Here is a 21140-nt window from a genome sequence, read left to right on the forward strand (position 1 = left end):
TTACTTTCCTAATCTCATAAATTTTCTTACTCCTTAATAATTTCCTGGCCTGTATATTTATTGTTTTATACCTTTGTAATAAAATTCTAGAAGATACAACTGGAGTTCTGGGTTAATCCTTAAGTTCATTTGTGTCTTTTGAACAGGGAACCTTCAAAAGATCTTGTCGCATGATCATCCTCCAGAGTATTCAGCTGATTTCTATGCTGCCTACATTAATATTCTTCTTGGAGTTTTCTATACCGTCTGCCGAGATTTGAAGGAGCTCAGACATCTGGTGAGTGAACATGTTACTTAAAAAAAAAAAAGACTATCTTTTAATAATTTTTCCATGCAGAAATGGTGTGAGGTAGGCTAGAAGCTGAAAATTTATTCTGGAAATTTGGATTTGGCCTTTTGAGGCTCACATAAGTAGGTGGAAGCCTGTGCCTTAGTACAAACTGCAATGTGATCAGAAAACCTTCATTCATCTTTAGTTATGTCTTCTTATTCTTCCTTAGGAGTATTTTTTGTTTCCTTCCTTCTCTTTTTCTAATTACAGAAAATGTAGAACTTCATTAAAATCAAAATGAGAAATAGAAAGGAGGTGTAAAAGCTGAATAAGAAATGTAATATCTTTTACTTTTTTTGTAACACATTTCTTTTAGGTTTTGTGTATGTAGCAATAGTGGTCTGGCATCTAGATCAGCTTGAGAATAGGAGCCTTAATTATAGGTCTTTCATGAGGCACTGACCTTGAGTTAGTAATATTTATATAAAAGGTTACTTTTAATATTTACATAAAAGAGTACTTAAGACACTTAAAAGAGTAGAAAAACTGTTTATATTTTACAGGCAAGTTGGAAAGTGATCATATGTACTTTAATTTTTCTTTGATTTTTCTACTTTTTAATTGTCTGGATGTGTCTGGAAGGGGAAGAGGCAAGAATATCCGGTTTCTCTTTTAGAAACCTTCCATTAATACTAAGATTTTGTCTACATTTAGAGAAAGTAGTATTATATCTAAGGCTGAAACACAGTTACTTTGAAAGGAACAGATTCTGTAAGTTTTAGCATATTTTCTTTTTCTCTTTGCTCTGAAAAGAATCACTTAGAGGGATTAAGTGTATGTTTGAATGTGTGTTCAAGACAATGTAGAAGAAGGTGACTGTGTAAAATTGTGTTCACATATAGTATGTTTTTCTGAGTTTTAGATTTTAGGCTTCTGATTTAGATGTAGATTTCAAGCGTCTTCTGAGTAGGGAAAAAACAAAAGGCAAACTTTTCTAGGTTCAAGCTCATCACTGACATCTCTCCAGCAATTGAATGTCTTGCATCCCTAGTGCCCAAAAGGAAATGACAACAGAGGGGCTTACAGAAAGGAGGGAGGGTCAGTATAAGGTCCTTGCATGACATGTAGTTAGGAAGAAATACTCCTCTGCCTGCCATCTTGCCTGGTAACCTGTGGTCACCACAACCTAGATGTCCTTGAAACCTGTGCGAATCTGTGCCAGCAGCCATTTAAAGTAGATCATGAAGTGTAAGAAGAAGGATTAGTTAAGGAACTATTTCTGCAAAAATAAAATGTAAGAAAATATATATATTTGAATATGGTATTTTATATTGTCCTTAGGTTTCACTAAGAAATATTTAGGGGTGAGATTATAAAGTTGTTTTTGTTGTTGTTGTTACTCTTCTATCATGTTCGTAAGCTTGAAGTATGGTTTAAGCTTTTACTACTACTAGTAATACTAGTAAATACAAGAAATAATCTGTAAGCACTGGAGAAAAAAATAGCAGTGTTCTTATTTTCCTCCTTATGTAGAACATAGCATAATAAAGATACATTTTCCTTCAAGTGGCTACTCTATTTGTTTCAAACTTTGTAAATGGCATATTTATTGAAAGTTTAATAAATCACCTGCAAAAATTCTTTTCAGGCATCTTTTCTATGTATATGCTTTTGAATTTGCCTTAGAAATTATTTCTTTAAGTATTATTTTTCTGGAGGTAGGTCTGGAGGTAGCACAAGAATATTCATTTAGGTTTGTCTTCTCTGACAATCCTTAATGATATTCCTAAAAATAGTAATTAAAATTTTTAAAAGGATCAATTGAGGAAGTTATTTTTATACTTATTATTATACTTATAAGTATTATTATACTTATATATAAATGCCAAACAGAATGGTTCATTTTCTAAAATTTTCTTGCATGATCTTTTTAAAACAAATCTGTCACACATCAAGTTTATTGTATTTTAAACTTTTTTCTTCCTAAATATCAGTATTCTTAGAGATGACTCAGAAAAGTTAATTGCTTAGGTAGAGCTTAGTAATCTTTTAGAGTGCAATTCCAAGTTTCTGATGCTGTTTTTGTTGTTGTTTTGTGTTGTTTGGCCCTGTGGCTTGTGGTGTTGACTAGTGACAGTGGCTAAGAAGAGATGCCAGATAACTGAAGTATATTTGATGGAATGAGCAGAGAAGTTATATTGAAATACCTTAGCTCTGCTGCTTACCAGTATGTTATGTATGTAATTTTATGTATTTCAGTTTCCTCATTTCTAAAGTTGGTGGGGGCGGGGGCGGGGGGGAGGGAACAGACCAAGAATACATGCCTCAGATGAGTTTTGTGAGTATGAAATGAAATACTTTCTATCAAAGTGCTTATAAAAATGTTAAATGATATTATTGGTAACACTAAGCCATTTGAACAAATATTCTTCTTTTAAAATACAAATAGGGGGGATCCCAGGTGGCTCTTTTGGTTGACCATCTGATTCTTCATTTCAGCTCAAGTCATAATCTCAAGGTTTGTGGGTTCGAGCCCCGTGTTGGGCTCTATGCTGGCAGTGCAGGGCCTGCTTGAGATTTTATCTCCCTCTCTCTCTCTGTCCCTCCCCAACTCATTCTCTCTCTCAAAGTAAATAAACTATAAAAATAAAATACAAATAATTTCTGGGAGGATCATTTACCTTTTGTGAATTATTTTAGTGAAATTTTAACACAGCTGGTTTTCATGTAGCCAGGGCCCAGCAATTCCTAGGGAATAGATCGTTTGATCTTAGTTTTGAGCAGGGGTCCCATGGATATTTGGGGAGTGGGAAGAGGTGGGTACTGGGCAGCAGGCCAGTGGAGGGAGCTGGTGTGGAGACCCTGCTCCGAGTACAGGCAGTCTTCTGCCTTGCGCATAACTCCACTGTCTCACATGCAGCTGACCAGCCTAACGTAACTTCTGCTTCAGTCACGACTCTCTCGAATCTCAAATTCTTTCATGTATTTTTCAAACACTTTTTTTTTTTAATGAGGAAGACATTGTCACAATTCTGAAATGGTTGCAGATCTGTCCCCTTGCCCTCAGTTGACTCATACACAGTACACACGAATGTGTTTTTCCTATATATTAGTTATTTTCGCTTATTTACGATATGAGTGTATGCTAGGGAAAAATGATCCCTGAGATCTAAAATGAATTAGATTATAAAATTTTGCAAATAAGAATCATGGGGTCTGGCTCCAGAGTATATGCTCATAATCACTATATTACAACTACCTCTTAGATAATAGCCAATTTTATTGAGTAGTTATTGTGTGCTGGGTACTGTTCTAAGCCTTTTTCCAATGTTGACTCAGTTCTCAACAGCAACCCTGTGAAGTAAGGCATTATCATGAATCCTCATTTTACAGATGAAGAGACACAAGTTTGTCATTTACCAGCTGTATGTTCTTGGGCAAGTTACTTAACCTTTTTGACCTTGAGTTTTTTCTTCTGTTCAGTAGGTACAATACCTGCCTCAAAGGAATTTTGTGAGGTAAAAAAAAAAGGGTGGGAAGCACATGTACAATGCCTGATAGCTGAAGGGGGAGTAGTTAAATTTAGTTCTCTTCCTTCCTCTGATGACCAAAGACTCATGGACTTAAAAATATGCTGTGATCTTAACTATGTCCAAGAAAATATATCATAGCTTGGGAATGGAGACCGCTATAACTGCTGTAGGTTTGTGTCGTATGTTAAAGTCATATATTGAAGAAATAGGAAGTTTGAGGGATGATCTGGCAGAACAGCTATCATTCCACTGATTGCAAGATTTGGTTTGACAAATGGCAGGGGTAGTGGGTGCCCTTCACCATTTTTTTATATTTTTATACTGATTGATTTATGAATGAGGATGTCTTCGACATAGAGAAGAGCTATTCTTTGGTTAAAAATACTGAAGGGGGAGGCAGAGTCTTTAATTAGGAGAACTAACCTAGTTAGGTTTGTTTTTCTTTTGTATTTTCTCAACTTTTTGATGAAAGTGTAACATAGGTATAGAAAAGCACAGAAACCATACCTATGTATCTCAGTGAATTATCACAAAATGAAAACACATGTGTAAATAAAACCAAGTCAAAAAGTAGAAAACTACCAACATCCAAGGAGCCCACTTCATGCTTCCTCCCAATCTCACCTCTTCTTCCTTCCCCAGAGATAATCACTATCTTTGCTTCTAACATTAAAGGTTAGTTTTGCCTGTTGTGGAACTTCATCTAAATGGAAACATACAGTATGCATTCTTTTTTAATCTGTCTACATTTGCTCAACATTTTGAGATATTCATCTATGTTAAATGAAACTGGAATATTTTGAGTAGTCCCGTAATCGTCTCTAGACTGCAAGAAGTGGTATTTAGCTAGTTTTCCCAGTTGGACCTTTATAGGGTACCTTTATTTTTGGCCTTGAATAATTGAGAATTATTTTTATATCAAAACCATATTCAGTGGCACTGGCATGTTAATAGCTTGCTCTCATTATTTTATTAGACTATTTACAAGATAATGAAAATATTGGATAGTTTCAAAATTTATTTAAGAGCGATTTCTAATTTACAGAAAAATTACAAGTACAGTAAAAAGAGCTTTTCCTCCTTTTTCCCAATCATCTGAGATTAAGTTTGTGACCTGATGCCCATCACCTCAAATACTTTAGTGTGCATATCCTAGAAAAACATTCTTCCACGTAAGTACAGTACAACTATCAAAATGAGAAAATGGACTCGTTGCTACAACCCAATCCTTAGACACTAGTGAGGATTTGACAGTTGTCACAATAATGTGCTTCAGAGCAAAAGAATCCAGTTCAGAATCATATATTGCATTTAATTAACAAGAAATTGTTAAATTTCTTGAACATTCATCTGGAACAGTTCTTTAGTCTTTGACTTTCATGGCCTTGAGACCTTTGAAGATTATAGAACAGTTTTGTAGAATCACCTTCAGTTTGGATTTGTCTAATGTTTGCTTATGATCAGATTCAGGTTATGCATCTGACAGGAATATCACAGAAATGATGTTTCGTTCACATTACATCCTATGAGGTATTACAGGATTTCATGTTATTTCATCACTGATAATGTTCACTTTGATGATTTGATTAAGAGGTTTTTTTTTTTTCCTTTGTAATATGTGTTTTGTGGGGAGGTACTATAAAACCTTGTAAATATCTTGTTTCTCATCAGAATTTCAACTTAATCATTTTTTCATATCTGTCTGGCTTCAGATTATCATATGTTAAGATAGTGTGATTACCAACGTAGGTATCACCTAATCACATGAGCCCTTTAAAGCAGAGAGTTTTCCATGGTTGATCAAAGAAGGGGAAATCAGAGATTGGAAGCATACTTTAACTTCTCTGTAAGATGGGGATGATAAAAATAATGTCTACCTCATAGGATCATTCAGAGGATTAAGTGAATGATCGTATAGAGGATGTAGAGCACTTAAAATAGTAAAACCTGACACACCGTGACACCTCGTTGCCTGATTGAATTAATGTTAATACAAATTTTCTCAGTTCTGATTTTCATTCCGTTTAATGTTTCAGAGATAAAATGTGGGTATTTATAAAAAAGGCAGAAGAGTTCAGACATTATTTCTACTTGCCCTTGGGATATTAGAATATTTTTTACATTTATACTTCAACATGTGTATTAGTGTTCTATTGCTGCGTAACAAATTATTGCAAATTTAGTGGCTTAAAGCAGTAGACATTTATTAGCTCATAGTTCTCTAGGTCAGGAATCCGGGCATTATTGCTGGCTTCTCTGATCAGGATATCACAGATGAAATTAAAGTTTTGGCTAACTGTATCCTTAGCTTGAGGTTTTGGGGAAAATAGCTTCTAAGTTCATTCGGACTTGACAGAATTCACTTCTTTTGGGCTCTAAGAATGAGGTCCAGAACTGTCTTGCTATCTGTCAGCCAAGTCTCAGACTTCCTAGAGAGCACCTGTATTCTTTACCACATGCCTTTCCATCCACCAGCTCGCAAGGGTGTGTTGACTCTTAGACACCCAATCTCTGACTTCTGTGACTGGCTAGAGAACACTTTCCGTTTTTGAAGAGCTTTTGTGATTAGGTCAGACTCATCTGATTATCTCTTTATTTTAACTCTCCCATAAATAGTACAGTCTTTGGGACTTTAATTGCATCTACAAAATTCTTTCACAGCAGTACCTAAGATAGCATTTGATTGAATAACTGAAAGAAGGTGTGTGTGTATGTGTGTGTGTATATGAGGGGCTGGCAGTCTTGGGCTGTCTTAGAATTTTTTTTACTACAATATACATGTATCAGATCATTTTCTAACAAGTAATTTCAAATGCAGTAATGGAATTTTGCTGAAAATCTCACTGAGGGAGAGTTTGAAGTTTTCTAAATTGCCTATCTCTGTCTTATGGCAATCTAGTCATTATGCATAATAGATTATTTTGCCTCTTAAAGTAATGCAAGTTTTTTTCTGCAATATAAGGGAAATAGTCTCTCGGTTTCACCTGAATCAGGCTTTGATAACATTGTGCCTTTATTGGTTTAGAAGTAAGTTACCAGAACATCTCACAAATCCATGATCATAAATTCAGGCAGTGGAGTCTGTGTGTGCCTGTAGGCAGATTATATTTTGCTTTCTGGGTTGACAAGTGGATATTATAAATGTGCAGTTGTCAGGAGTAAGTGAGATAACAGGTGGCCATAACTAACTCTTGATAATTTTGTTTCTCCTGTCACAATTATGAGCATAAATATTTGCTGAGCACACTGTCATTTCTTAATAAAATTATCCCCCACTCTTTTCATTAATGCAACCAGTTAAGAGTAAAATATATGCTTAAAAGTTAAGGAATAATGGGGAGATAAAAATGGGAATGTTCAGTGGGAGTAAAAATTTATTATATCAAAAAATCATCTAAAAATTATTTCTGTTTGGGCTTTGGAATAATTTCTGTGATTTTATTAGCAGCCTTTTTATTTCCGTTTCTCTGGGTGGTTGGGAGGGCAGTTTAAAATACCAGTGGAAGTGAAGGTAGATATTGATCTAGATAATACTGAGACCTGTAATTACTTACATTTGAGGATTAATATAGGAGAAATGGGTATAACATTGGAGAGCACATTTGAATGTTAATAGTGAAAGTTGTAAAAAGTATTTTGTATTTGAACAGATGATTTTGTTTGTGAAACTCCATGTTAGTGTGGACTAGGATTTGTAGACTTACTTAAATATAGAGATTGTATTTGGACAGTTAAATTGTACCATTATAATCATATAGTTTTATATATTCAATAAGTTCTTATGGAATGACATGGGGAAAGTACTGACTTACTAATGTAAAACTGGAAAATAGTCTCCTAAAATTATCTTTATTACCTTTTTACCACCATTTGTAAATGATTAAGTCTATATTTTAATGTTTTGGCCAAGAAAAAAAAGCAGCCAAATTGTTTACCGGTTACTACTAACATTATGACCTATCAGTGTTATTAAGCAGTGTTTAGATCTGAAAACCTGGAACTAAGTTAAGTGAGTTGGCCTCTCTATTGGCTTCATATTAACAGAATTTGGAAGATTTTTCTGCACTAAACATTTGCACTTTGTGGAGTAAAATAGGAAAAACTGTTTCAAGGATCAGTTCTTAGCTCTCTATTATCTTCTGAATTTGAGGTTGTATAGTTAATGCATTTATGTATATCTTTCTCCAGGCTTCATTACTGAATCATTTTAATATGAAATATTTTTGATCAAATTAATATTAATAAATGGCAACAGCATGTTTTTTTAGCAGTTTGCTTGAACTACCTCTCAGTAGAATTCCAGTGTTGATTCATGGAAAACTGTTAAGTAATAATGATTAATTAGTGCTTTCCAAACTTCGGAATACATAGCATTCCTGGAGTGATTGTTAAAACGTGGATTCCTGGATGTCATTCTTAGCGATTGTGATCTAGTATGCCTGGCATGGTGCCAAGAATTTGAATTTATAATAGTCTCAGGTAGTGTTGCCAATCACATAATTTTGAATTGTACTGAACGAGATGATGTTTGATGTGTCAGAATGTTCAAACCTTGGAAAATAACAGGTTAATTCTTTGGGCTCATGGTATTTTATTGGGTCCTTTGTGGCATAATTAATGTGCTAAAATTACAAATTATGTTTTGCTATATTACTTTATATCTTGAGGTTAATACATTAGGCAGTATTTAGCCAATTAAGGAGTATTTTACATGTTGTTTTACTATCATTTTTGATATTTGCTGTTTTATTATTATAATAAGCTATAAAACATTTTACTTGAGTGCTTATATTGAAGTAAAATAGCCTAAATTCTAATAAAAATTATACTTGGAAGATAATTCCTATTTGTGGTGGATAAGTGCCTTTTTTCTTTTTTCCCCTTTATTTACAGGCAGTACTTAATTTTCCTAAATATTGTGAGCCTGTGGTTAAAGGAGAAGGTAACTATGTAATTTTACTTATTAATACTTGTTTTGAAAGAATTTGTGTAAGATCTGAATTTTTGTAATTTTCTCCCATTTGGGGTAGCAAATGAACGTGATACTCGCAAACTCTGGAGAAATATTGAACCTCATTTGAAGAAAGCCATGCAGACTGTTTATCTCCGGGAAATATCAAGGTAATTTTCTATTTAATGTGTATATAATATTTCTATATCTTTAGTTCAGATATTTTGTCTACTACAGTGTTTTCCTTTACCTGCTTCACAATTAGGAAAAAATTCATGACTTTTGAATCATTTCTTCTTATTTTGGGGAAAAAAATTTTTAACCAGTATGTTACACAATTTGAAACAAGGCATATGTCTCACAATTAGTAATTTTTTTAAGTCTGGAAAGCTACAAGAAAATCAACTTCAGCTTTGTTTTTTATTTGTGTTAGATATTTGAATAGTATAATGAAAATTTGATTATTAAAGCAATGTATAAATTAAATCACATGTCTATATTTATTATTAGGCTTTCATAGTAATGAAACAGGAGATGTGGTGACATTTAGTGCAGGTGGCGGAACAGGGTTTTGATTTCCATCTCAGCCATTTTCTGCCTTGTGTGGTCTTAGTCTCCTAAAAACCCTCTAGGCCTCAGTTTCCTCCTCTAACAATCCTTACAAGATTTAAATTATGTGTGTGAAAATGATTTGTGAATAATAAAGTGCCTTATTAGATGATAGGTTAAGCCTCAGTTGCAAAGCAATATAGTAGTATAAAAACATCAACAGCACTGTGTGCTTTTCTCACTTTCTGGTCAGTAGTGCTATCATTTTTCTCTCAAAAATATCTTGGTCTGTAACTCCTTTTCTTTACTAACTTTGCTCATTTAATTAGCTGATTAAACTGTAATTCAGGTAGAAATGTAATCATTTCTGAATAAATAGAAAAATTACAAACATACTGTTATTCCTCTTTTCAGTAAAAAGTCATTTGAGGGGCACCTGGTGGCTCAGTTAATAAGCATCTGACTTTGGAGTTTGAGCCCTGTATTGGGCTCTCCACTGACAGCTTGGGACCTGGAGCCTTCTTCAGATTCTGTGTCTCCCTCTCTCTCTGCCCCTCCCCTGCTAATGCTGTGTCTCTCAAATAAAACATTAAAAAAATGACATTTGATGAGGATTTTCACAAGTCCCAGAATAGAAAAGCTTGTGATGTGCTCTTTTAAAGATAGAAAAATTTGGATGCTTGTTGGAATGATTTTTATGTAATACTGGAAGGACTTAGAGTTTCCCATAGGACAGTGATGGCCACATAAATCCGGTTTTCTGCACAAGATCAATAAGGAGAGCAAATAAAGTTTTTGCTGGTGGAGGGAGGGTCTTGAGGTTGATGGCTGCTGATTGGTGGTTGCTGTGGGATAGGTGTGGCAGTTTCTTAAGACAGCTGTGAAATTTGCTGCATTTTGTTGACTGTTGTTTGGTATCATTTTACCCACAGTAGAACTTTCAGAATTGGAGCCAGTCCTCTTAAACCCTGTTGTTGCCTTCAACTAAGTTTATGTAAAATTCTAAATGCTTTGTTGTCATTTCAAAAATCTTCCTAGTGTCTTCACCAGAAGTAGATTCCATCTCAAGAAACCACTTTCTCTGCTCATGTATCAGAAGCAACTCCTCATCTGTTAAAGTTACATCATGAGATTGCAACCATGCAGCCCTGCCTTCAGGCTCCACTTAACATCCTAGTTCTCGTGCCATTTCCACCCCGTCTGCAGTTATTTCTTCCACTGAAGTATTGAACCCCTCAAAGTCGTCCATGAGGGTTGGAATCAACTTCTTCCAAACTCCTGTTCATGTTGATATTTTGTCAATGAGCAGTCAGTCACATGTTGAAAGGAATCTTTTCTGAGCAGATCTCAACAGTAGGCTTAAAATACTCAGTAAACCATGCTGTAAATAAATGTGCTGTTATCCAGGCTTTGTTATTCCATTGACAGAGCACAGGCAGAGTTGATTGAGCATAATTTTTAAGGGCCTTAGGATTTTTGGAATAGTCAGTGAGCATTGCCAGCTACATTAGCCCCTAACCAGAGAGTCAGCTCTCTCGCTATGAAAGTCCCAGATGGCATCTTCTTCCAGGGGAATGCTTCACCTGCACTGAAAATCTGTTGTTTAGTGTAGCCACCTTCATTAATGATCTCAGCTAGATCTTCCGGAGAGTTACTCCAGCTTCTACATCAGCACCTTTTGCTTCACCCTGCACTTTTATGTTATGGAGACGGCTTCTTTCCTTAAACCTCTTGAACCACTTCAAGAGCTTCAAACTTTTCTTCTGTAGCTTCCTCGCCTCTCTCAGCCTTCATAGAATTGAAGAGAGTTGGGCCTTGCTCTGGATTAGGCTTTGGCTGAAGGGAGTGTTGTGGCTGATTTGATCTTCTGCCCAGACCGCTAACACGTTCTCTATAACAGCAATAAGGCTATTTTCCTTTCTTATCTGGAGTAGCAGTTTCAGTTTCCTTTAAGAACTTTTCCTTTGTGTTCAAAACATGGCTATTTTGTGCAAGAGGCCTGGCTTTTTTCAGCCTACCTTGGCTTTTGACAAGACTTCCTCACTGAGCTTAATCATTTCTGGCTTTTGATTTAAAGTGAGAGATGTGACTTTTCCTTTCACTTGACCACTCAGAGGCCATTGTAGGGTTATTAATTGGCCTAATTTCAGTATTATTGTGTCTTAGGGAATAGGAAGGCCCAAGGAGAGGGAGAGATGAGGGAATGGCCAGTCAGTGGAGCGTTTAAGTTTCCCATCTTATATGGGCACAGTTTGTGAACCCCCAAAACAGTTACAGCAGTAGCATCAAAGATCATAACAAATAGTGACGAACAAATTTGAAATAGTATGAGGACTATCAAAATATGACACAGAGACATGGAGTGAGCGGTTGCTGTTAGAAAATTGGTGCTGATAGACTTGCTTGATGCAGAGTTGCCACAAGCTTTCAACTTGTAAAAAATGCACTATCTGCAAAACACAGTAAAGTGAAGCATGATAAAATGAAGTATGCCTGTATCTCCGTAATTTTCAGCTCTGCTTGCAGATGTGGGATATTCAGTTCTGATCTGGCATTTATTTTTATATTAGCATTTTAAAAGCTGAGTTAGAGAGTTTGAGAGGGTCCTTACAGATCATTGCATCTAACTGCCTTATATTTTGGTGAGAAGTATAATAATTTATTCAAGGTCATACAGCTAAAACTTCTGTCTCCCAGGGCAGTCTTTTTACTGCACCATAATGTGTTTCCTAATGAATTTGATTTGTCATATTCTCACTTCATATTTTTAACAATATTTGAGACTGTTTAATAGTTTTAATTGCAAGTAAGGTCAGAGGGGGCAGTGGAGATGGCATGAACTTTGCACGCGTTCTACAAGGAATCAGGTCTTAGCTCCATTACTGACTGGCTGGGTATACTTGGGCAACTTAACCTGTGGGCCTCAATTTTCTGCTGTAATGGTACTTATTTTAAGAGATTGTTATGGAGTTAGAAATAGTGTATAACGGTTGCATCTAATATTCTAACTGAAACGTGGGGAGTTTTACTGAAGGATAGGTGATGTTATTTATTTTTTGGTGCTTTCTGATAGCTCTAAAATTATGATCAGGAAAAGAGATTAAAAATTAACATCTGAGTATTGGGGCACCTGGGTAGCTCAGTTGGTTAAGCATCTGACTCTTGATTTCAGCTCGGGTCATGATCTCACAGTTTGTGAGTTCGAACCCTGCGTTCAGTTCTGTGCTGACAGCGTGGAGCCTGCTTGGGATTCTCTCTCCCTCTCTCTGCTCCTGCCCTCCCCCTCCCCCCGCAAATAAATAAATAAACTTTAAAAAATAAAAAAAAAAATTAAAACTAACATCTGGGTGTTGTTATGTAAGGTTATATTCTAATACACACTCAATGATTTTGTTGAGACAGGTATATATCGCATATATATGTTATTTGTAAGGAAATTGATTATTTTCTTAAATCAAAGTTTTAGTTTTTTCTAGGACTGTCTTAAGTCCAGTATATTGATTTCATATATTTTCAAACCATTATTGCTCTTCTGTCTTCTTTCAGTTCACAGTGGGAAAAGCTACAGAAAGATGACACAGATCCAGCACAACTGAAAGGTATCCAAGGAAGTGTTGAGACAGTTACCAGAGACATTTCTTTAATTGATTACTAGTAACTAAGATACTGATGTTAATACTAAATTTAGCATCAGTCAGTAAACAGTGTGACAGAAAAGACTTTACAAACTACAGTGATATTTTAATGAATGATTTTTTCTTAATTGAAGCTCCAATTAATGAGAGGAAATAATTCAAATACCAGTTTCTTTTTTCTAAATGTTGGATTACATCCTGTAAAAATCAAGCAGTTTAGTTTCTTTAAATGCTTTTGTTCAGTTGTATGACACAGTCTTATCTCAGTATATATGTACTTCATGAATTTTATGTTGACCCAGTTTGGAGGATGCAGTTCTGTTTAAAAAGCTTTCTGCTTTTCTTTTCTTTAATGAAACTATCAATTTGGATTTATCTCCATAGAACAACTTTTACTTAAAAAAAATTAAGCGAGTATCAAAAATAATTCTTATTAAAAAAAATAGATCACTGGCTAAAGGTTGGAGAAGCGGTGTAAAATTAAGTGGTGTTGCAATTCTGTTTTATCTGTTTTGGTTTCTAAATGCTCTAGATGCCATACAAGTGATTTCCAGTTGTGTGTTCCGATGGAAAGAAATAGATGCTGGCATTAGAAAACCTGTAGTAATTGGTCTGCACTATTCCCTGACTCTACGACCTTGAGTCCACCTCAGTGTCCTCATCCAAAGAATGTCTAGCTTTAAGTAACTGCAAAGATTCAGAGACACCTAAGTAAGGCACCTAGCACAGTGTCTGACACATACTAGATATTCAGTAAACAGCAGATTCCTTCCTTTTCTGTACAAATGAATGCCATTTGACTGGCTCCTTTGTTTTATTTATCAGTTCATTTAGTTTTTTTTCCTTTGTACAGGATACTTTAAGGGTACCACAAAAACAGATATAGTTCCTTCAGTAAAGAGTATAGCTTGGTAAGAGATATAATTTATGTATAATTAACTATTAATACAAGGTATAAAGTTACATGGGCCATGAGTTAAATACTCAAAGTAGGAATTCATAGTAGGGACAGATTTTCTACTTTTGGTGTGATAAGAGAGCTTCAGGAAAGGCTTAATGGAAAATGTGGCTTTGAAGGGCTGCATGGATAGGATTTAGAGTTCAGAATAGGAGGAGCTAAGCAAAAATAATGAAATGAGCAAGCATATGACTAATAGTGATATTCACTACCACTGCTGCCATCATCATTATATTGACACAGGGAGTAGGTCATTTTTATAAGAGAATACCATATATGGAAGTCAAAAGGTAAGTGAGAAAACATAAGAGAAACTTAATGGTAGCGTCTTCAATGCCTTCATCAAAGTTTTTCGTTGTGTAGGTCTCTCAGCATATACTCATGTGGAACTTCCATATTACTCCAAGTTTATTCTCATTGCTGCATACCTCGCTTCGTACAATCCAGCAAGAACTGACAAGAGGTTCTTCCTTAAGGTAATAATTATTTCTTTGTTTCTGAAGATTTTAGGAATGTTTTGAAATTTCTCAACACCTGTAAATTTCTCAGGGGTAGAGATTAGAATAAGAGATTGCTAAATACGTGGGGCGCCTTGGTGGCATAGTCAGTTGAGCATCCACGTCTTGATTCTGGCTTAGGTCATGATCCCAGGGTCATGGGATCGAGCCCCACATTGGACACTGGGTTAAGTGTGGAGCCTACTTGAGATTCTCTCTCTCCCTCCTCTCCCTTTGCCTCTCTCCCCCGCTCGTGCTCTCTTTCTCTCTCTCTCTCTCTCTAAAAGAAAGAGAAAAAAAAAGAGATTGCTAAATATATATTTAGGACATATTCTTTAAAGGCTTTAAATTAAGGTCATAATCTGAATGGGAAAAATAGGTAGTTTCACAGAAGAGTTCACATATACCTTAGGTAATAACTCTAGGTTTAAAAAATATATACATAAATAAGGTTTTGTTTAAAGTATGAGAGATGGGAATAGTTTTAAGGGTGCCATCTACTCTGTACATTGATATACAGAACATTCAGAAGCCCCTTCTGCATGTACATTAGTTGGAGAAATTCCATTTTGGAATTGTTTTCTTTTTGAAAACATGTATGCAATTTGATTTATTATTCAATGTGTTTATAATAAGTTTTTATTTGTTGTTTTGTTTATCTCCCTACTAGTTTTTAGTTTCATGAAAGCAAAGAACACATCTTTTTTTCCCACTACTAAATCCCAAGTGCCTGCCTAAATGTTCTCAATCAGTGTTTCTTATGCGAATTAGTAGCCTGCCTTAAGGGATGAATAAAAACCCATTTATCTTTGGAAGTTTTTTTTTTTTTATAGAAACAAATAATGCTGTACTAAGTCAAAATATTAAGTAGTTTTAGGAAGTATCACTATTTTATTTTAACACCTTATTTCTTTACATGCATAAGTAATCTCATATACAATCTAAACCTAAGTCAGAGCAGCCTAAAATATGTTATTTTAGGTGGTAATAAATAAGAAAGTCTAAGATAACAAAATTAGTACCATGTTTTCCATTACGTTTTCTGTTTTTATGGAGTATTACCTTTTTTTCTATCTTAACAGTTATTTTCCTTAATTGCAGCATCATGGGAAAATCAAGAAAACCAACTTCCTAAAGAAACATGAAAAGGTATTTACATTTTAACATCTCTGTTAGAAAGAACTCATGAATTCAGGATACGATAGGAAGTGAATGTGTGCTTTTAGTAGTCATTTGGATGTAAGAAGTTATTTATTGATAAGGTTCCATATTTTGTTATATTGAACATAGTGACAAAGGCATATTCCAGTGAGCTGATACTAGAGACAAAAGTGTGTTGACAAGTTCTTTTAGAGAATTCATAGATGAGAAGATTATCCTGGAATTTTTAACTAAACACAGTTGGTTTTCCTCTTTTCCCCTTTGACACACCCACAAGAACAACATTAAAGAAATACAGAAGGTGAATGAACAGATAAAGAGTAAATGTGAGACCTGCACGGTTTGGAACTGTGTTATAGGTACACGCACAGGTGACTAAGCCTCCAGACAAGGCTGCCACCTAAGCCCGAAGCAAGCAGATTTGACCAAGGAGTCTGGAACAGTTTAGGAATTAGAGGCTCTGAGCACCTTGAAGGGAGGGGTGTGGGACCAGATCGAAGTTGGCGGAAGGAGCATTGGGCCTGCTCAGATCACTTGTTCCACTCTCTGTACATTTAAACCACTGCTGCTTTTCTTGGCAAAAGATGAAGTTCGACCTGTAAACTTTGTACCACAGAAGCTGTGAGTTTTGTTTCTCACTCCCATTCTCACAAGCAGTTTTCCTCAACCTCCTAAATTGATAGTGTTTTCTCAGGACTTTGAGGACATCATTTTGCTGTCTTCTGGCTTTATTGTTGCTGCTGAAAAATACACTGTTAGTCTGTTATTCCTTTGTTGATATCTGTGTTTTTCTCTGGCTGCTTATAAGTCTCTTCTTTAACTGTAGTGTTTTTTGGTTTTTTGCTTTTGTTTTTTTTTTCTGTTTCACTGTGGTCAATCTGGGATTGAAGTTTTTACTTGGGATTTGTTTTCTTTCCTGAATTTGAATAATGATACCTTTATTCAGTTCTGATGAATTAACTCTTCAAATAGTGCCTTGTTGTCTTTCTCTCTAACATGTCTTCCTGAGGCACTGATTAGATGTAGGTTAGACCTTCCCACTGTGTCCTCTTTGTTTCTTCAGTCGTTCTCATTCTTCATTACCTTTGGTCTCTGTGTGCTGTGCTCTGGGTGATCTCTTCAGTTCTGTGTTCTGACTCTCTCTTTGGCTTTGTCTATTTTGTTTACATCATCTTTGTGACTCCAGTAATTTTATTTATAATTCTTAGATGTTTCATTGGTTTATTTCAAGTCTGATGACTTTTATATTTTTCCTAGTCGTATTTTTCTTTAACATAAATATATTTTATGTTCTCCTTATATTCCAGTATTAGAAGACCTTATTGGTCTACTAATTTTCCATTTTCTATTTTTGCTGACAAAATGCCTTGTTCCTGAATATTTTATTATTTTTAATTGTTGACCAAACTTGGTCATTTGGAATTTTTGAAGCCTGAAGTGTGCTCTTTAGAAAGGTGTTACATTTACTTCTGTGCAGGCATTTAAGAGCACCAGTAACCTGTGATCATTTGAAATTCAGTTCTTAGCCTTGTGGGTGGGATTTCAGACTGCAGAGATACTGTGATTTATACTCCCACCCCCCCATCAGCATTAAGCCCTACTTTCTAGTTGAAATCTCAGAGAAGACTTTTTTCCTCTCTTCACACAGAGTCAGAGTTTGACAGGGAAATTTCCTTACTGAATACATTTGCTTGGCACGGAAAAATTCTTCTGGTATTGCCTCTTCACTGAGACATCTCTGATTGGGTTTTCCACTATAGGCATATTGTTGATTTTGTACCCTCTTTCTTATGTGTGTGGTTACTTTAGGTCATAAAGGATTGATAGGAGAGAGTACTTACAGCTGGGGTGGTCAGGGAAGGATTTGTGGTAGGCCTTACATATGAATGGGTGCTCAAGAATGGTGAGGATTGGATGTGCAAAGATGGGAGAGGAGGCCATGCCACTTGAGGAAATGATTGGAGCGAAGAAGCAGAGGTAAAAAATGTAGGGTATAAAAGAAATAATGAAATGTAATTGGCTGAAGTGTCCAGTGAATTTCAGACAAGTCATTTGAGGCCAGATTATGGAGGAATTTTGTCAGTCACCAGTTCCTTAAGCTTAAGGGAAGGAATCTTAGCTCTTCATTTCTGTATCTCAGGACTTGGTGGTTATTTGCTGGGTGTTTACAAATGAAGAAAATTGAAGAATGAATACAAGACTGAGAATTTTAGGCCTATTCTTTAGACTTAGAAAACCATTTAAAAATTTTGAGGTGGAAGATGTGTGCGTGCTGGTCATCAGTGAGGACTGTGAAGAGCTAGCACTCAGACCGCCCCTGTGGAATGAGTGGATTTGTGCAAGTCCGTGAGAAGGACAGTCTTGACGGAGGGAACTGTGTGAGCAGAGACCTCCTGAAAATGTCTCTAGCTATAAAGGAACTCTAGTTCTAGCAGTAGTAGTTGTTGTTGTTGTTTTCCTCTTCCTCTTCCACCTCCTGCTCCTCCTCCTCCATTTATTTCTTCTGAGAGAGAGTGAGCAAGTGAGCACGAGTGGGGGAGGGGCAGAGAGAGGGGGGGAGAGAGAGAGAATCCCAAGCAGGCTCCATACCATCAGCACAGAGCCCAACACAGGGCCTGAACCCACGAACCATGAGATCATGACCTGAGCCGAAATCAAGAATCAGATGCTCAACTGACTGAGCCCCTTAGGCACCCCTGAACTCTAGTTCTTCTTACTGACTTGAATTTTATAATAGCCTCTTTTGTCTTTGGTTCATGTCGTTTTAAAAATCTGAGCTTAACTGAAACTGTACAGTTTTTAGTTTATATTTTTGTTCCCTCTCCTCCTGAAATCTTGATTGAATGCTTATTTTATGCCGAGCACTCTGCTGGATGCTATGGATATTGCGGAGAGCAGAACAGCCATTGTCTGTGCCCTCCTGAAGCTCTCAATCTAATCAGGGCATCAAACCTTAAAAAGCAAACCACGTGAATAATTATTGTAACAGTTGTTGTGAAAATATTACAGATCTTCAATTGTGTAATTCTTTCTGTGTATACTCAGTTGACACTGGTTTTTTAAGATTTTAGTTTTTAATTCAACTAATGCATACACGTGATATCAGATTACTTGCCAGTTGGTTTACACAGAAAAGCAACGGTTTTTCCGCTCTCCTCATCCATAGTCCCATTCCTCTTCTTTGAATTGTTTCTAGTTTTAATTTTTCTGGTATAGATATCCATAACCCTGACTTTCTGTCTCTACTTTTCTTTATGTAACTTGACACCAAATTTGATGCCATTTAACGCCTCAAAAATTGATTTGATTTCCTTGTTTGATTTTTCTGTTCTTACAGGCCTTCCTTCTTGAGCTTTATAGTGAATTTATAGGCATTTCTCAGACTTCGTCTTCCCCTCTAGATAGGAAGCCACCTTGCATTTATAGCACACAAAACCAGCTCAGTGAGGAAGATAAATTATATGGCTTGCATGCCACTAGAACACTTTAATTTTAAATTGGATATGTGTTTTCTAATCAGAAAATTTAAAAAGTGAAAATCAGAGAAGTAGGTTTTCATAATGCGATTCTTAGGCCGAATTGCCTCCCACGTGATTCTAACACTTCTGGAATTTAGGAACTAACCTCAAGTCATTTCTAAGTGTTAATGAGGACAGAGACACCAATTCCATTTAGATATCTCAGCATTTACCTTAATTTTTTTCTTTCTTTCCTTGAACATCATTTCATTTATTTATTCATTGTCCATTTATCTGTTCATTTATTTAACGATCCCAAGTGCTAGGGATAAAAAGGTGAATAAAACATTTCCTGTTTTCAGGGCAGTTATCTAGAAAAGAAAAAGAACATAGAAACAAGTATATCTATATCATGATGATTATATTAAAAGCTGTTGAGCATTTATAAGCCAAATACTGTGAAGCTCTGTGTTTGATCTTATTTTAGTTCTCAGAGTGACTTGTTGCATGTGGTTACTGTGATTGTCTTCATTTTCTAGGTGAGGAAACTGAGTAACTATTAAAGAAAAATTAATTCAATAACTGGCACAAAGTTATGTAGTTAAGTGGTAGAACTAGCATGCGCTTCCAGGACTTTCTGACTCCAAAGCCTACCATGTTAACCACTGTCATACAACTGACAAATGATTAGTATCTAGGTTTTTTTAAAGACTTACTATACAAACCCGTAAGAAAAAGGCAAAAATCCAATTGATAAGTGGGTAAATGATACAAAAAGGAACTTGAATGTCTAACAAACCTGACATGATTATCAGTCTCATTCACTAGTGAGAGAGATGAGACTGTAAACCATAGCTGATGTTTCATGTTCTCGGATTGGCAAAACTAAAAAAAAAAAAAAAGTGATGCTTTCAAATGTTGCTGGTAATGTAGAAGAATATGAGCCTGCATATTCTGTAGGTTGGCGATAATTAAAGTTAATACGTGAATGTACTTTATATTTGTCAGGATAGACCAGGGTATGCTGTTGTACAAAAACAAATCTCCAAACCCTCAGTTGACTTCACATAACAAAGGTTTATATGTTGTTCATGACACAACTGAGTATGAGTTGGGTGGCCCTGTTTTATAGTGATGCCAAGTGAAACATGGTGATTTCCAAAGTTGCCACTGAAGGGTAAGAAGATTAAAGGATTAAAAGAAGATTAAAGGTTTGAAAGGCCAGATTTGGAAGTAGGTTACATCACAGTCACATGTATTCATCCAACTGCAGGAGATACTGAGAAATGTAGTCTTCCCATGTGCCCAAGAACAAAGTGTGGGTGAGCACACAGCATTGTCTGTGCCCTCTCCTTTAACTTAGCAATCCCATTTAGCGAAACTCACACATGTACACAAGGGGAAATGTACAGGATTGTCCATCACAGTATCATTTGTGATGAATGATAGTGATGAATTTTTAGAAGTAGATACTGATGGCATTCTGTAGGGCAGTTTGTAAATGGGATTAAAGTAGGGCGCCTGGGTGGCTCAGTTGGTTGAGCGTCTGAGTTTGGCTCAGGTCATGATCTCCCAGTTCGTGAGTTCGAGCCCTGCGTTGGGCTCTGCTAATAGCTCAGAGCCTAGAGCCTGCTTCATATTCTGTGTCTCCCTCTCTCTTGGCCCCTTGACTGCTCGTGCTCTCTCTCTCTTTCTCAAAAATAAATAAACATTAAAACAATTTTTTTATGGGATTGGAGATGCATGTATCAGTATGGATAAATCTCAAAAACATGTTGAAGGAAAAAAGCAACATGGCAGAGTGATAGTCCAAAATAGTATCATTTATATGAGATTAGATGTTGCAGATAATGCTATATATTATTATTTATGAATACATATGTAGTACTGGTATAAAACCTGTAATGAAAGTGGTAAAAACAAATTCTGGATAGTGGCTCCTTCTAGGGAGAAAATGAGATGTGAGAGGGGTGTAAGGGAGCTTCAATTTATCTATAATGTGATCTGATGTTTTATTTCTTTGCACATACTGCATAATGTCAGGGTTTGATAAAATTGGGTACTGGGTACATTGTTATTTGTTATATCAGCCTCTGTATTTTTTCTAAGGGTTTGAAGTGTTTGATG

General features: G+C 35.8%; 1 protein-coding gene across 2 annotated transcripts in view; it reads left to right on the forward strand.

The window, feature by feature from the left end:
- Positions 1-21140, forward strand: part of ORC5 (origin recognition complex subunit 5) — a 78614-nt gene that overhangs the window by 22803 nt on the left and 34671 nt on the right. For both annotated transcript variants that reach the window (XM_049641334.1, XM_049641335.1), the window contains exons 6-11: positions 147-277; positions 8698-8746; positions 8835-8925; positions 12851-12903; positions 14261-14373; positions 15496-15543. In XM_049641334.1, the coding sequence (XP_049497291.1) occupies positions 147-277; positions 8698-8746; positions 8835-8925; positions 12851-12903; positions 14261-14373; positions 15496-15543 (485 nt within the window). The remainder of the gene's footprint in view (positions 1-146; positions 278-8697; positions 8747-8834; positions 8926-12850; positions 12904-14260; positions 14374-15495; positions 15544-21140) is intronic.

Source organism: Panthera uncia, chromosome A2 (assembly GCF_023721935.1).
Source record: "Panthera uncia isolate 11264 chromosome A2, Puncia_PCG_1.0, whole genome shotgun sequence".
Taxonomy (NCBI): Eukaryota; Metazoa; Chordata; class Mammalia; order Carnivora; family Felidae; genus Panthera; species Panthera uncia.